Genomic DNA, 17,375 nt, shown 5'->3' on the forward strand with positions numbered 1-17,375 from the left:
GAAGGAGGAAGAGGTTCAGAGACTTCCAGGTATATCAGCTACTATGTTAACCCCTTCCATGCCACACAGCACAGTCGTCTGCGGGTTACCATGGAAACGGCCGCTCGATCGAGGGTGTCTCCGTGAACAGCCGGAGAGCCGCCGATCGCGGCTCGTCGGCAAAATGTAAACAGGCGGGGAAGAAATCCCCGCTGTTTACATCATACGGCGCTGCTACGCAGCAGCGCCGTAAGGCAGATCGGCGATCCCCGGCCTCTGATTGGCCGGGGATCGCCGGCATATGATAGGCTGAAGCCTATCCTTCAATGCGCAGGACGGAAATCCGTCCTGCGCAGCTCACAGGGGGAGGGAGAGGGAGGGAGCGGCGAGACGGCGGAGAACGCTGCGGAGGGGGGCTTTGAAGAGCCCCCCCCCGCTAAGCAACTGCAGCCGGCGGCGATCAGACCCCCCCAGCAGGACATCCCGCTAGTGGGGAAAAAAGGGGGGTAGTCTGATCGCCCTGCTGCACTCCTGATCGGTGCTGCGGGCTGTAGAGCCCACGCAGCACCGATCATTGAATAATCCCCTGGTCGGCAAGTGGTTAAATAACATGCTTGATGACAACAATATACACTGTAAATGAATCATTAACTAGTTATAAATACATTTCATCCAGTTTATAAGTCCAGATAGAAGTTTTGAGCAAATTGAAGTTCATTCAGTAGCCAAAGTAAATTTGTTATGAATGCAAAATATTTGCATCCTAGATTCCCCAGAATTTCATCCTATAGCTCTTTTTGAGCTGCACAAGGTCCGAGCATGTAGAGGAAAGTTCCATACATTTGTAAATTGCATCCCAGATTTTCCAACAAAGTCCTTTAAAGGGCCAGAGAACATAAATCAGCATGAGGGTCTTTATAGCTCTTTTTCCTCTTTGCCTTAATTTTTTACTAGGCATCTTATCACTAGTATTACTGTATACTTGGATAGCAATTGTGCACTTTATTTCATAATCTTATATATGCGATATTTAGTCGTGTGTGTTTTGTATTATTGCACAGGTGTTTATTGGTCCTGCATCACACTAGGTTGTATACTGAAGCCGGGTTCTCCCCCTGTTGGGCTCAATATTGAGCCTACTGTGGGGTTTTATATCTGACAGCAGCATTGGGTCATTATACAATATATTGCATTGAGAGTGATTGTTTCATATGCAGCAGGGATCATGTTGGAATATTTGCTTGGTTTTTAAATGGTTTTATTCTTAATTGAATCATCAGTACTGTGATTATTAATATACCCGATGTTGAATAAAGATTTTTGTTATACTTTTTCAAATGTTGCTGTGGGAGGTGCTATTTTTTTAAGGGCTTTCTTCCTCTACCATATAATTGCTCTTGTTTGGAGCCCTAGCACACACAGTTATCTGGTTGAGGTGTTGCAGACACTCCCTAGAAACCATCTATCAATACTAGGGGTGGATCTTTCCTTCCTATACCACCCCCTTAGGTCTCGCACCCTCCCAAACATATGTGTATATACAAATAGCAGTTCTTCCCTTTATCTTCCTATACTGCTGTAACCTTACCTGTTGGAGGGTTTTATTGATTCTTTGGAAACCGGCTGGAACAAAAAACTAGAAACTATGTTTACCAATGATAATCCACGCAGTGGAAATAGTATTCCTGACGAGGCTAAGAAACTGTGTAGAGTGTTCAAAGATGCAAACAAAGTATATTTGAGGCTGTGGTGGAACATCCACAGTCTCAAACAATACAAAGAAGAAAAAATATACCCAAGAGGGCTTAGAGTACAGATCTTCCCAACGTGGGAGGTCCTTGATGATTACAAGGCCTCATGGGAAGAGGGACTGGGCAAATGCTCAGTCATTATTATAGACATGCTGCTTAAACATGATGAGGAAATGCTCTCTAAAAAGAAGGCTGAACTCAAGGAATTAGAGACGGCTCTTCTGGCCTTTGATAGAAATACAATTGTACGACCGTTCATGGACCAACTTAGATTGGACATGGACAATTTTGAGAAATTTATCGTTGAAGGTAAACGTAAAAAATTGATCAGAGATAGACAGGACTATGACAGTGGAGCAGCCTATAGGTGGAGACATAGAGGTAATAGGAGGAGGCGCAGGATATTTCCTAGACCCAATAGACCAAATGGGGATAAACCCCAAGGCCAACCTATTGGCAATAATCCCAGACAACCTACATCCAATGATACAGGGTCCATGAGTGATTTTTTATCCGACAGCGACGGAGATTTAGAAAGCGAACAAGGAGGGGCAGCAGAAGACATAAGAGCCAGATTGCTCAGAGCCCGCACGACACCGCAGGTGAAACGCCAGAGGGTGCATTACCACCGGGATTAAAAGTAATCAACCTTTCCAATCATGAGTTAACTAGGGCAGAAGAAAATGTGTTAATGCGAGGTCTATCCTTCTCACTCACAAAAAGTTTGGATAAATTTGAGTTGTTGAAAGATATTTTTTTGTTTTGCAGAAAATTTATGTTCAAAAAGCATTTTGAGGGAGGCACGGAGGTCTTCCATAACATGGAGTCCTTGGACAGACAAGTCTTTGAGGACTTAATGGAACTGTTGAATGAAAATCAACAACAAGATGTGGTGAATAAGCGGTCTAGGATATTTAGACCACGCTCCAAACTGATTATGCCCTTTAACTCATGTTCACCCATAAAAATATTTTTTGAAACTATTTGGAAAGAGATAGAGGCTATACCGATTATACGCAATCAGGGTCAGAATTTGAGTAAGATTGAACAGGATGCCATGAGGAATTTAACCAACAATGACTCCTTTCTTATAAAGGAAGCCGACAAAGGGGGTAATGTCGTACTATGGCCCAAAGATATGTACCTACAAGAGGCCCATAGACAGTTGAAGAATTTGAAAAATTATGTACCCTTACCTGGAAATCCTACGGACTACTATAAAGTACTATTAGATGACATCTTGATGGTTGCTAGAAACAGAGGTATTATTACACAAAAAGAACTTGATTTTTTGACTGTCAAATATCCCATTATACCTACGGTACCTTTCATCTCTTACCCAAGATCCACAAGAATGCAACGTGTCCACCGGGCAGACCTATTGTGTCTGGTATTGGTAGTTTGACTGCCCCCTGTTGTGAGTTTCTGGACTTCTTTCTGCAACGTCATGTAACTGGATTAGACTCCTATTTGAAGGACAGCATGGACCTATTGAGGATTCTGGAGGGACTTACTGTAACACAAGGTACCCTATTGGTATGTTATGATGTAGAATCTTTGTATACTAACATTTCCCATGAATGGGCTGTGAAAACTGCCAACTACTTCTTGGAGATGGAGGACAACCACCAAGGCGGCCTTAGACAATTTCTTCTGCAACTGATGAACTTTGTTCTGAGCCACAACTACTTTTTGTTCAATGGGACATATTATAAGCAGGTGTGTGGCGTGGCCATGGGTGCTAAATGTGCCCCGTCAGTGGCCAACCTCTTCCTGGGTTACTGGGAGAGGGAAGTTGTATTTGGCCCGGATTTGGAGCAATACCACCCCTATATTTTGGAGTGGTATAGATTTATAGACGATGTGTTCATGCTGTGGGGTGGTCCCAAGGACTTGTGTGACAGGTTTACAGAAACTCTGAACCATAATAACATGCATATCCACTTAACAAGTCATGTCTCTTCAGCAGATATCGATTTCTTGGATATTAACATCTCAATTGACATGGAGGGACATTTGATCACTGATCTATATCGTAAGCCCACATCGGTAAACTCTCTACTTCACTATCAGAGTGCACACACGAGGCCATTACGGGATAACATCCCTACAGGCCAGTTTCTAAGAATTCGTCGCATATGCTCTAATCCGAATGATTTTTCTACACAGGCTCGTTCATTGACTAAGCGCTTCAAAGACAGGGGCTATCCGCATAAAGTCATCTCAAAGGCTTATCAACGTGCAAGAACTACAGATCGCCAGGGTTTGCTCCAAAACACACCAAAATCTTCAGACCAATTGGTAAGACTTAGTACTATGTACAATAACCAATGGAGAGATATTTATCGCATGTTGAACAAGGTGTGGCCGGTGTTAACATCTGATACAACGATTGCTAAATTTGTTACCCCGCAGGCGTCAATTACAGCTAAAAGATGTCCAAGCCTCAAAGACAGACTATGCATGAATCATTTTGTTGGTAATAGGAAGAAATGCAGAGGTCCCCTTCAAAGTAGTTATCCATGTGGAGATTGCAATGTGTGCAGCTTGATGCAACCCAGTAAGTTTATCCAGGATTCCATGGGAACCACCTCCTTTAAGCTAAGAGGCTTTATTCATTGTAAAAGCAAGGGGGTGATCTATGTGATAGTTTGCCCCTGTGGTAAACCTTATGTGGGTCAAACACAAAATATGCTAAAGACCAGGATCCAGAAACATTTATCTAACATCAGGCTAGCAGAAAGGGATTTGGAAGATGGGAAAACACTGACCTCTGTTGCGGCCCACTTTTGGTCAGCACACAGGGGTTCCTACAATGGTGCTAGGGTCTATGGTGTGGACCAAATAAAAATAGGTATTAGAGGGGGTAATATTACAAATGCCTTACTAAAACGTGAGGCCAGGTGGATCTATCAACTAAAGAGCATGGCCCCCATGGGTATGAATGAAGAGATGGATTGGTCCGGTTTCTTGGTTTAACTGAAATAAAACTTGGTTTTTTTTTTTACTAGTGTCTTGTAATGTTATACTGCATCTTTAACTGCAGCTAAGAAATATTCGTTGATGCATAATATTGGATTTGTTTTCTTCTATATACAGATTGCCCCCTGTGTTTTGCTATACATGTGATATCTATGTTCTTATGGACTTATGTGGACTCTTGATGACCCCAGTATATGGACATCATACCTCCCTCGAATATGGGACGCTGTTGGCTATAAAGACCCTCATGCTGATTTATGTTCTCTGGCCCTTTAAAGGACTTTGTTGGAAAAACTGGGATGCAATTTACAAATGTATGGAACTTTCCTCTACATGCTCGGACCTTGTACAGCTCAAAAAGAACTATAGGATGAAATTCTGTGGAATCTATGATGCAAATATTTTGCATTCATAACAAATTTACTTTGGCTACTGAATAAACTTCAATTTGCTCAAAACTTCTATCTGGACTTATAAACTGGATGAAATGTATTTATAACTAGTTAATGATTCATTTACAGTGTATATTGTTGTCATCAAGCATGTTATATAACTGCATAAATGTGCTGTGTGGCAAGGAAGGGGTTAACATAGTAGCTGATATACCTGGAAATCTCTGAACCTCTTCCTCCTTCCTGTCTCACTACACTGCCTGCTGCCTTATTCTCTGGTGATTGGTGCTGCTGTGACTATTACATCACTTCTGGTTTGTGTTCCAAGCTGGTTACAAATCCAGGAAGTGCTGGTTTCCTTTCCCTCTCTCACTCCTGGCATTATTTGCAGGTGTTGAGTAGAGATGGGCCGAACCGTTCGCCTGGCGAACCTCTCTGGGCCTCTTACCACTTCCTGGTCGCAATGACCCGGAGTAGTACGCCTGCGCTGCCCGGCGGAGCGCGTCCTAGATCGCGCTCCTGTTGCCAGGCACTCTCTGCGCATGAGCGTGATGTCACTCATGACGTCACACACATGCGCAGAGAGTGCCCGGCAACGGGAGCGCGATCTAGGACGCGCTCCGCCGGGCAGCGCAGGCGTACTACTCCGGGTCAGAGCGACCCGGAAGTAGTAAAACCCCCCATGGATTTAGAGATGTTCGCCGGCGAACGGTTCGGGAACCGTTCGCCACATCTCTAGTGTTGAGTGACGATTATGGGTGTTCCCTCCTTTTTCTTTGCTATTTAAAGGTTGCTATGGTGGCTTCACTTGCATCCTCTCTCCTTGGTAAAGCGAGGCGACTCTCGCGGAATTAGTGGGATCTTGTCCTCTGAGGGGATTCCTTGTTCCCTGCTGTGCTGAGGTGACTCTCGCGGAACTAGTGGGATCTTGTCCTCTGAGGGGATTCCTTGTTCCCTGCTGTGCTGAGGTGACTCTCGCGGAACTGGTGGGATCTTGTCCTCTGAGGGGATTCCTTGTTCCCTGCTGTGCTGAGGTGACTCTCGCGGAACTGGTGGGATCTTGTCCTCTGAGGGGATTCCTTGTTCCCTGCTGTGCTGAGGTGACTCTCGCGGAACTGGTGGGATCTTGTCCTCTGAGGGGATTCCTTGTTCCCTGCTGTGCTGAGGTGACTCTCGCGGAACTGGTGGGATCTTGTCCTCTGAGGGGATTCCTTGTTCCCTGCTGTGCTGAGGTGACTCTCGCGGAACTGGTGGGATCTTGTCCTCTGAGGGGATTCCTTGTTCCCTGCTGTGCTGAGGTGACTCTCGCGGAACTGGTGGGATCTTGTCCTCTGAGGGGATTCCTTGTTCCCTGCTGTGCTGAGGTGACTCTCGCGGAACTAGTGGGATCTTGTCCTCTGAGGGGATTCCTTGTTCCCTGCTGTGCTGAGGTGACTCTCGCGGAACTAGTGGGATCTTGTCCTCTGAGGGGATTCCTTGTTCCCTGCTGTGCTGAGGTGACTCTCGCGGAACTAGTGGGATCTTGTCCTCTGAGGGGATTCCTTGTTCCCTGCTGTGCTGAGGTGACTCTCGCGGAACTGGTGGGATCTTGTCCTCTGAGGGGATTCCTTGTTCCCTGCTGTGCTGAGGTGACTCTCGCGGAACTGGTGGGATCTTGTCCTCTGAGGGGATTCCTTGTTCCCTGCTGTGCTGAGGTGACTCTCGCGGAACTGGTGGGATCTTGTCCTCTGAGGGGATTCCTTGTTCCCTGCTGTGCTGAGGTGACTCTCGCGGAACTGGTGGGATCTTGTCCTCTGAGGGGATTCCTTGTTCCCTGCTGTGCTGAGGTGACTCTCGCGGAACTGGTGGGATCTTGTCCTCTGAGGGGATTCCTTGTTCCCTGCTGTGCTGAGGTGACTCTCGCGGAACTGGTGGGATCTTGTCCTCTGAGGGGATTCCTTGTTCCCTGCTGTGCTGAGGTGACTCTCGCGGAACTGGTGGGATCTTGTCCTCTGAGGGGATTCCTTGTTCCCTGCTGTGCTGAGGTGACTCTCGCGGAACTGGTGGGATCTTGTCCTCTGAGGGGATTCCTTGTTCCCTGCTGTGCTGAGGTGACTCTCGCGGAACTGGTGGGATCTTGTCCTCTGAGGGGATTCCTTGTTCCCTGCTGTGCTGAGGTGACTCTCGCGGAACTGGTGGGATCTTGTCCTCTGAGGGGATTCCTTGTTCCCTGCTGTGCTAAGGTGACTCTCGCGAACTGGTGGGATCTTGTCCTCTGAGGGGATTCCTTGTTCCCTGCTGTGCTGAGGTGACTCTCGCGGAACTGGTGGGATCTTGTCCTCTGAGGGGATTCCTTGTTCCCTGCTGTGCTGAGGTGACTCTCGCGGAACTGGTGGGATCTTGTCCTCTGAGGGGATTCCTTGTTCCCTGCTGTGCTGAGGTGACTCTCGCGGAACTGGTGGGATCTTGTCCTCTGAGGGGATTCCTTGTTCCCTGCTGTGCTGAGGTGACTCTCGCGGAACTAGTGGGATCTTGTCCTCTGAGGGGATTCCTTGTTCCCTGCTGTGCTGAGGTGACTCTCGCGGAACTAGTGGGATCTTGTCCTCTGAGGGGATTCCTTGTTCCCTGCTGTGCTGAGGTGACTCTCGCGGAACTAGTGGGATCTTGTCCTCTGAGGGGATTCCTTGTTCCCTGCTGTGCTGAGGTGACTCTCGCGGAACTAGTGGGATCTTGTCCTCTGAGGGGATTCCTTGTTCCCTGCTGTGCTGAGGTGACTCTCGCGGAACTAGTGGGATCTTGTCCTCTGAGGGGATTCCTTGTTCCCTGCTGTGCTGAGGTGACTCTCGCGGAACTAGTGGGATCTTGTCCTCTGAGGGGATTCCTTGTTCCCTGCTGTGCTGAGGTGACTCTCGCGGAACTAGTGGGATCTTGTCCTCTGAGGGGATTCCTTGTTCCCTGCTGTGCTGAGGTGACTCTCGCGGAACTAGTGGGATCTTGTCCTCTGAGGGGATGCCTTGTTCCCTGCTGTGCTGAGGTGACTCTCGCGGAACTAGTGGGATCTTGTCCTCTGAGGGGATGCCTTGTTCCCTGCTGTGCTGAGGTGACTCTCGCGGAACTAGTGGGATCTTGTCCTCTGAGGGGATGCCTTGTTCCCTGCTGTGCTGAGGTGACTCTCGCGGAACTAGTGGGATCTTGTCCTCTGAGGGGATGCCTTGTTCCCTGCTGTGCTGAGGTGACTCTCGCGGAACTAGTGGGATCTTGTCCTCTGAGGGGATGCCTTGTTCCCTGCTGTGCTGAGGTGACTCTCGCGGAACTAGTGGGATCTTGTCCTCTGAGGGGATTCCTTGTTCCCTGCTGTGCTGAGGTGACTCTCGCGGAACTAGTGGGATCTTGTCCTCTGAGGGGATTCCTTGTTCCCTGCTGTGCTGAGGTGACTCTCGCGGAACTAGTGGGATCTTGTCCTCTGAGGGGATTCCTTGTTCCCTGCTGTGCTGAGGTGACTCTCGCGGAACTAGTGGGATCTTGTCCTCTGAGGGGATGCCTTGTTCCCTGCTGTGCTGAGGTGACTCTCGCGGAACTAGTGGGATCTTGTCCTCTGAGGGGATGCCTTGTTCCCTGCTGTGCTGAGGTGACTCTCGCGGAACTAGTGGGATCTTGTCCTCTGAGGGGATTCCTTGTTCCCTGCTGTGCTGAGGTGACTCTCGCGGAACTAGTGGGATCTTGTCCTCTGAGGGGATGCCTTGTTCCCTGCTGTGCTGAGGTGACTCTCGCGGAACTAGTGGGATCTTGTCCTCTGAGGGGATGCCTTGTTCCCTGCTGTGCTGAGGTGACTCTCGCGGAACTAGTGGGATCTTGTCCTATGAGGGGATTCCTTGTTCCCTGCTGTGCTGAGGTGACTCTCGCGGAACTAGTGGGATCTTGTCCTCTGAGGGGATTCCTTGTTCCCTGCTGTGCTGAGGTGACTCTCGCGGAACTAGTGGGATCTTGTCCTCTGAGGGGATTCCTTGTTCCCTGCTGTGCTGAGGTGACTCTCGCGGAACTAGTGGGATCTTGTCCTCTGAGGGGATTCCTTGTTCCCTGCTGTGCTGAGGTGACTCTCGCGGAACTAGTGGGATCTTGTCCTCTGAGGGGATGCCTTGTTCCCTGCTGTGCTGAGGTGACTCTCGCGGAACTAGTGGGATCTTGTCCTCTGAGGGGATTCCTTGTTCCCTGCTGTGCTGAGGTGACTCTCGCGGAACTAGTGGGATCTTGTCCTCTGAGGGGATGCCTTGTTCCCTGCTGTGCTGAGGTGACTCTCGCGGAACTAGTGGGATCTTGTCCTCTGAGGGGATTCCATGTTCCCTGCTGTGCTGAGGTGACTCTCGCGGAACTAGTGGGATCTTGTCCTCTGAGGGGATTCCTTGTTCCCTGCTGTGCTGAGGTGACTCTCGCGGAACTAGTGGGATCTTGTCCTCTGAGGGGATGCCTTGTTCCCTGCTGTGCTGAGGTGACTCTCGCGGAACTAGTGGGATCTTGTCCTCTGAGGGGATTCCTTGTTCCCTGCTGTGCTGAGGTGACTCTCGCGGAACTAGTGGGATCTTGTCCTCTGAGGGGATTCCTTGTTCCCTGCTGTGCTGAGGTGACTCTCGCGGAACTAGTGGGATCTTGTCCTCTGAGGGGATTCCTTGTTCCCTGCTGTGCTGAGGTGACTCTCGCGGAACTAGTGGGATCTTGTCCTCTGAGGGGATGCCTTGTTCCCTGCTGTGCTGAGGTGACTCTCGCGGAACTAGTGGGATCTTGTCCTCTGAGGGGATGCCTTGTTCCCTGCTGTGCTGAGGTGACTCTCGCGGAACTAGTGGGATCTTGTCCTATGAGGGGATTCCTTGTTCCCTGCTGTGCTGAGGTGACTCTCGCGGAACTAGTGGGATCTTGTCCTCTGAGGGGATTCCTTGTTCCCTGCTGTGCTGAGGTGACTCTCGCGGAACTAGTGGGATCTTGTCCTCTGAGGGGATTCCTTGTTCCCTGCTGTGCTGAGGTGACTCTCGCGGAACTAGTGGGATCTTGTCCTCTGAGGGGATTCCTTGTTCCCTGCTGTGCTGAGGTGACTCTCGCGGAACTAGTGGGATCTTGTCCTCTGAGGGGATGCCTTGTTCCCTGCTGTGCTGAGGTGACTCTCGCGGAACTAGTGGGATCTTGTCCTCTGAGGGGATTCCTTGTTCCCTGCTGTGCTGAGGTGACTCTCGCGGAACTAGTGGGATCTTGTCCTCTGAGGGGATGCCTTGTTCCCTGCTGTGCTGAGGTGACTCTCGCGGAACTAGTGGGATCTTGTCCTCTGAGGGGATTCCATGTTCCCTGCTGTGCTGAGGTGACTCTCGCGGAACTAGTGGGATCTTGTCCTCTGAGGGGATTCCTTGTTCCCTGCTGTGCTGAGGTGACTCTCGCGGAACTAGTGGGATCTTGTCCTCTGAGGGGATGCCTTGTTCCCTGCTGTGCTGAGGTGACTCTCGCGGAACTAGTGGGATCTTGTCCTCTGAGGGGATTCCTTGTTCCCTGCTGTGCTGAGGTGACTCTCGCGGAACTGGTGGGATCTTGTCCTCTGAGGGGATTCCTTGTTCCCTGCTGTGCTGAGGTGACTCTCGCGGAACTAGTGGGATCTTGTCCTCTGAGGGGATTCCTTGTTCCCTGCTGTGCTGAGGTGACTCTCGCGGAACTGGTGGGATCTTGTCCTCTGAGGGGATTCCTTGTTCCCTGCTGTGCTGAGGTGACTCTCGCGGAACTAGTGGGATCTTGTCCTCTGAGGGGATTCCATGTTCCCTGCTGTGCTGAGGTGACTCTCGCGGAACTAGTGGGATCTTGTCCTCTGAGGGGATTCCTTGTTCCCTGCTGTGCTGAGGTGACTCTCGCGGAACTAGTGGGATCTTGTCCTCTGAGGGGATGCCTTGTTCCCTGCTGTGCTGAGGTGACTCTCGCGGAACTAGTGGGATCTTGTCCTATGAGGGGATTCCTTGTTCCCTGCTGTGCTGAGGTGACTCTCGCGGAACTAGTGGGATCTTGTCCTCTGAGGGGATTCCTTGTTCCCTGCTGTGCTGAGGTGACTCTCGCGGAACTAGTGGGATCTTGTCCTCTGAGGGGATTCCTTGTTCCCTGCTGTGCTGAGGTGACTCTCGCGGAACTAGTGGGATCTTGTCCTCTGAGGGGATTCCTTGTTCCCTGCTGTGCTGAGGTGACTCTCGCGGAACTAGTGGGATCTTGTCCTCTGAGGGGATGCCTTGTTCCCTGCTGTGCTGAGGTGACTCTCGCGGAACTAGTGGGATCTTGTCCTCTGAGGGGATTCCTTGTTCCCTGCTGTGCTGAGGTGACTCTCGCGGAACTAGTGGGATCTTGTCCTCTGAGGGGATGCCTTGTTCCCTGCTGTGCTGAGGTGACTCTCGCGGAACTAGTGGGATCTTGTCCTCTGAGGGGATTCCATGTTCCCTGCTGTGCTGAGGTGACTCTCGCGGAACTAGTGGGATCTTGTCCTCTGAGGGGATTCCTTGTTCCCTGCTGTGCTGAGGTGACTCTCGCGGAACTAGTGGGATCTTGTCCTCTGAGGGGATGCCTTGTTCCCTGCTGTGCTGAGGTGACTCTCGCGGAACTAGTGGGATCTTGTCCTCTGAGGGGATTCCTTGTTCCCTGCTGTGCTGAGGTGACTCTCGCGGAACTGGTGGGATCTTGTCCTCTGAGGGGATTCCTTGTTCCCTGCTGTGCTGAGGTGACTCTCGCGGAACTAGTGGGATCTTGTCCTCTGAGGGGATTCCTTGTTCCCTGCTGTGCTGAGGTGACTCTCGCGGAACTGGTGGGATCTTGTCCTCTGAGGGGATTCCTTGTTCCCTGCTGTGCTGAGGTGACTCTCGCGGAACTAGTGGGATCTTGTCCTCTGAGGGGATTCCTTGTTCCCTGCTGTGCTGAGGTGACTCTCGTGGAACTAGTGGGATCTTGTCCTCTGAGGGGATTCCTTGTTCCCTGCTGTGCTGAGGTGACTCTCGCGGAACTAGTGGGATCTTGTCCTCTGAGGGGATTCCTTGTTCCCTGCTGTGCTGAGGTGACTATTGCGGAACTAGTGGGATCTTGTCCTCTGAGGGGATTCCTTGTTCCCTGCTGTGCTGAGGTGACTCTCGCGGAACTAGTGGGATCTTGTCCTCTGAGGGGATTCCTTGTTCCCTGCTGTGCTGAGGTGACTATTGCGGAACTAGTGGGATCTTGTCCTCTGAGGGTATTCCTTGTTCCCTGCTGTGCTGAGGTGACTATTGCGGAACTAGTGGGATCTTGTCCTCTGAGGGGATTCCTTGTTCCCTGCTGTGCTGAGGTGACTCTCGCGGAACTAGTGGGATCTTGTCCTCTGAGGGGATTCCTTGTTCCCTGCTGTGCTGAGGTGACTATTGCGGAACTAGTGGGATCTTGTCCTCTGAGGGGATTCCTTGTTCCCTGCTGTGCTGAGGTGACTCTCGCGGAACTAGTGGGATCTTGTCCTCTGAGGGGATTCCTTGTTCCCTGCTGTGCTGAGGTGACTCTCGCGGAACTAGTGGGATCTTGTCCTCTGAGGGGATTCCTTGTTCCCTGCTGTGCTGAGGTGACTATTGCGGAACTAGTGGGATCTTGTCCTCTGAGGGGATTCCTTGTTCCCTGCTGTGCTGCTGAGATTGACTTTACCATTTCTGGGCTAAGTATCTCCTACTTTTTGCACTTCTCCACTTTATGCTCTTTCCTATGGGCTGCTCCTTTGCCTTAATATTTTACTAGGCATCTTATCACTAGTATTACTGTATACTTGGATGGTAATTGTGCACTTTATTTCATAATCTTATATATGCGATATTTAGTCGTGTGTGTTTTGTATTATTGCACAGGTGTGTATTGGTCCTGCATCACACTAGGTTGTATACTGAACCCGGGTTCTCTCCCCGTTGGGCTCAATATTGAGCCTACTGTGGGTTTTTGTATTATTGCACAGGTGGTTATTGGTCCTGCATCACACTAGGTTGTATACTGAAGCCGGGTTCTCTCCCTGTTGGGATCAATATTGAGCCTACTGTGGGGTTTTATATCTGACAGCAGCATTGTGTCATTATACAATATATTGCATTGAGAGTGATTGTTTCATATGCAGCAGGGATCATGTTGGAATATTTGCTTGGTTTTTAAATGGTTTTATTCTTAATTGAATCATCAGTACTGTGATTATTAATATACCCAATAGTGAATAAAGATTTTTGTTATACTTTTTCAAATTTTGCTGTGGGAGGTGCTATTTTTTTAAGGGCTTTCTTCCTCTACCATATAATTAATCTGCTTGTTGCTAGCCGTCTCTTTACCTGAGGCTTGTCAATTAGCCTCCTCCGCATTGCCGCCTCCATAGCAGACTCTATCACACCGCTAGCTTCCTCCAATCGGAAGTACTCCTGGGTCACAGCTTGGCTTCCAATTGGAGGAAGCTAGCAGAGGCGGGGAGGGGCGAGGGGAGGAGGGTAATTGACAAGCCTCAGGAAAACAGACTGCTAGCGACAAGCAGATTGTCACTAGTCTTGCAATAGTTTCAGGGGGGCACAGCAGACCCTGGGGGACTAGAGGCGGCGATAGAAGGACACAGAGGCATGCCATTGTGCACATGACACACCTCTGGGTCCTATTAAGATTTAAATAATCCGCCTCGGGTTTTCTTTAAATTCCCAATGACTTTCTACTCCCATGCACCCTCTTGTGGCGGAGATGGGAATTGGCAGAGGTGATGTACAGTAAATGCTAAGATTTCACATACCTCATCCTTCAGCTGAGCCAGGAACAGTGGAAGCAGGTGCTCAATGGTATTATCCTTTCCAAGAATTGGGGACAGGCCCATAATAACCGAAGCCAGTGCAGACTTCACATGCTGGTTAGCGTCTGACACCAGTTCCTGTGTATGGAGGGAGCGTGAAATACAGTTACTGCAACTTACTATTCATATTACATACACGGTATACATACAGCTGTACACAATGTAACCTGCTATCCCCATTACATATAGTGTATAAACAGAGCTGTACACAATGTAACCTGCTATCCCCATTACATACATGGTATATATACAGCTGTATACAATGTAACCTGCTATCCCCATTACATACACTGTATATATACAGCTGTACACAATGTAACCTGCTATCCCCATTACATACACGGTATATATACAGCTGTACACAATGTAACCTGCTATCCCCATTACATACACTGTATATATACAGCTGTACACAATGTAACCTGCTATCCCCATTACATACACTGTATATATACAGCTGTACACAATGTAACCTGCTATCCCCATTACATACACGGTATATATACAGCTGTACACAATGTAACCTGCTATCCCCATTACATACACGGTATATATACAGCTGTACACAATGTAACCTGCTATCCCCATTACATACACGGTATATATACAGCTATACACAATGTAACCTGCTATCCCCATTACATACATGGTATATATACAGCTGTATACAATGTAACCTGCTATCCCCATTACATACATGGTATATATACAGCTGTACACAATGTAACCTGCTATCCCCATTACATACATAGTATATATACAGCTGTACACAATGTAACCTGCTATTCCCATTACATACACTGTATATATACAGCTGTACACAATGTAACCTGCTATCCCCATTACATACACTGTATATATACAGCTGTACACAATGTAACCTGCTATCCCCATTACATACACGGTATATATACAGCTGTACACAATGTAACCTGCTATCCCCATTACATACACGGTATATATACAGCTGTACACAATGTAACCTGCTATCCCCATTACATACACGGTATATATACAGCTATACACAATGTAACCTGCTATCCCCATTACATACATGGTATATATACAGCTGTATACAATGTAACCTGCTATCCCCATTACATACATGGTATATATACAGCTGTACACAATGTAACCTGCTATCCCCATTACATACACGGTATATATACAGCTGTACACAATGTAACCTGCTATCCCCATTACATACACGGTATATATACAGCTATACACAATGTAACCTGCTATCCCCATTACATACATGGTATATATACAGCTGTACACAATGTAACCTGCTATCCCCATTACATACACGGTATATATACAGCTGTACACAATGTAACCTGCTATCCCCATTACATACACGGTATATATACAGCTATACACAATGTAACCTGCTATCCCCATTACATACATGGTATATATACAGCTGTATACAATGTAACCTGCTATCCCCATTACATACATGGTATATATACAGCTGTACACAATGTAACCTGCTATCCCCATTACATACACGGTATACATACAGCTGTACACAATGTAACCTGCTATCCCCATTACATACACGGTACATATACAGCTGTACACAATGTAACCTGCTATCCCCATTACATACACGGTATACATACAGCTGTACACAATGTAACCTGCTATCCCCATTACATACACGGTACATATACAGCTGTATACAATGTAACCTGCTATCCCCATTACATACACGGTATACATACAGCTGTACACAATGTAACCTGCTATCCCCATTACATACACGGTACATATACAGCTGTACACAATGTAACCTGCTATCCCCATTACATACACGGTATACATACAGCTGTACACAATGTAACCTGCTATCCCCATTACATACATAGTATACATACAGCTGTACACAATGTAACCTGCTATCCCCATTACATACATAGTATACATACAGCTGTACACAATGTAACCTGCTATCCCCATTACATACACGGTATATATACAGCTGTACACAATGTAACCTGCTATCCCCATTACATACACGGTATACATACAGCTGTACACAATGTAACCTGCTATCCCCATTACATACACGGTACATATACAGCTGTACACAATGTAACCTGCTATCCCCATTACATACACGGTATACATACAGCTGTACACAATGTAACCTGCTATCCCCATTACATACACGGTATACATACAGCTGTACACAATGTAACCTGCTATCCCCATTACATACACGGTACATATACAGCTGTACACAATGTAACCTGCTATCCCCATTACATACACGGTATACATACAGCTGTACACAATGTAACCTGCTATCCCCATTACATACACGGTACATATACAGCTGTACACAATGTAACCTGCTATCCCCATTACATACACGGTACATATACAGCTGTACACAATGTAACCTGCTATCCCCATTACATACACGGTATACATACAGCTGTACACAATGTAACCTGCTATCCCCATTACATACACGGTACATATACAGCTGTACACAATGTAACCTGCTATCCCCATTACATACACGGTATACATACAGCTGTACACAATGTAACCTGCTATCCCCATTACATACACGGTACATATACAGCTGTACACAATGTAACCTGCTATCCCCATTACATACACGGTACATATACAGCTGTACACAATGTAACCTGCTATCCCCATTACATACACGGTATACATACAGCTGTACACAATGTAACCTGCTATCCCCATTACATACACGGTACATATACAGCTGTACACAATGTAACCTGCTATCCCCATTACATACACGGTATACATACAGCTGTACACAATGTAACCTGCTATCCCCATTACATACATAGTATACATACAGCTGTACACAATGTAACCTGCTATCCCCATTACATACACGGTATATATACAGCTGTACACAATGTAACCTGCTATCCCCATTACATACACTGTATACATACAGCTGTACACAATGTAACCTGCTATCCCCATTACATACACGGTATATATACAGCTGTACACAATGTAACCTGCTATCCCCATTACATACATAGTATACATACAGCTGTACACAATGTAACCTGCTATCCCCATTACATACACGGTATATATACAGCTGTACACAATGTAACCTGCTATCCCCATTACATACACGGTATATATACAGCTGTACACAATGTAACCTGCTATCCCCATTACATACACGGTATATATACAGCTGTACACAATGTAACCTGCTATCCCCATTACATACATGGTATACATACAGCTGTACACAATGTAACCTGCTATCCCCATTACATACACTGTATATATACAGCTGTACACAATGTAACCTGCTATCCCCATTACATATAGTGTATAAACAGAGCTGTACACAATGTAACCTGCTATCCCCATTACATACACGGTATATATACAGCTGTACACAATGTAACCTGCTATCCCCATTACATACACGGTATATAT

At 47.7% G+C, this 17,375-nt stretch overlaps 1 protein-coding gene across 1 annotated transcript in view; it reads right to left on the reverse strand.

The window, feature by feature from the left end:
* The window catches only part of LOC137522011 (serine/threonine-protein phosphatase 2A 65 kDa regulatory subunit A alpha isoform), a 348,262-nt gene that overhangs the window by 169,043 nt on the left and 161,844 nt on the right, over nucleotides 1-17,375 (reverse strand). The window contains exon 9 of the mRNA XM_068242028.1: nucleotides 13,857-13,991. Coding sequence (XP_068098129.1) covers nucleotides 13,857-13,991 — 135 coding nt within the window. The remainder of the gene's footprint in view (nucleotides 1-13,856; nucleotides 13,992-17,375) is intronic.

The sequence above is a fragment of the Hyperolius riggenbachi genome, chromosome 6 (assembly GCF_040937935.1).
Source record: "Hyperolius riggenbachi isolate aHypRig1 chromosome 6, aHypRig1.pri, whole genome shotgun sequence".
Taxonomy (NCBI): domain Eukaryota; kingdom Metazoa; phylum Chordata; class Amphibia; order Anura; family Hyperoliidae; genus Hyperolius; species Hyperolius riggenbachi.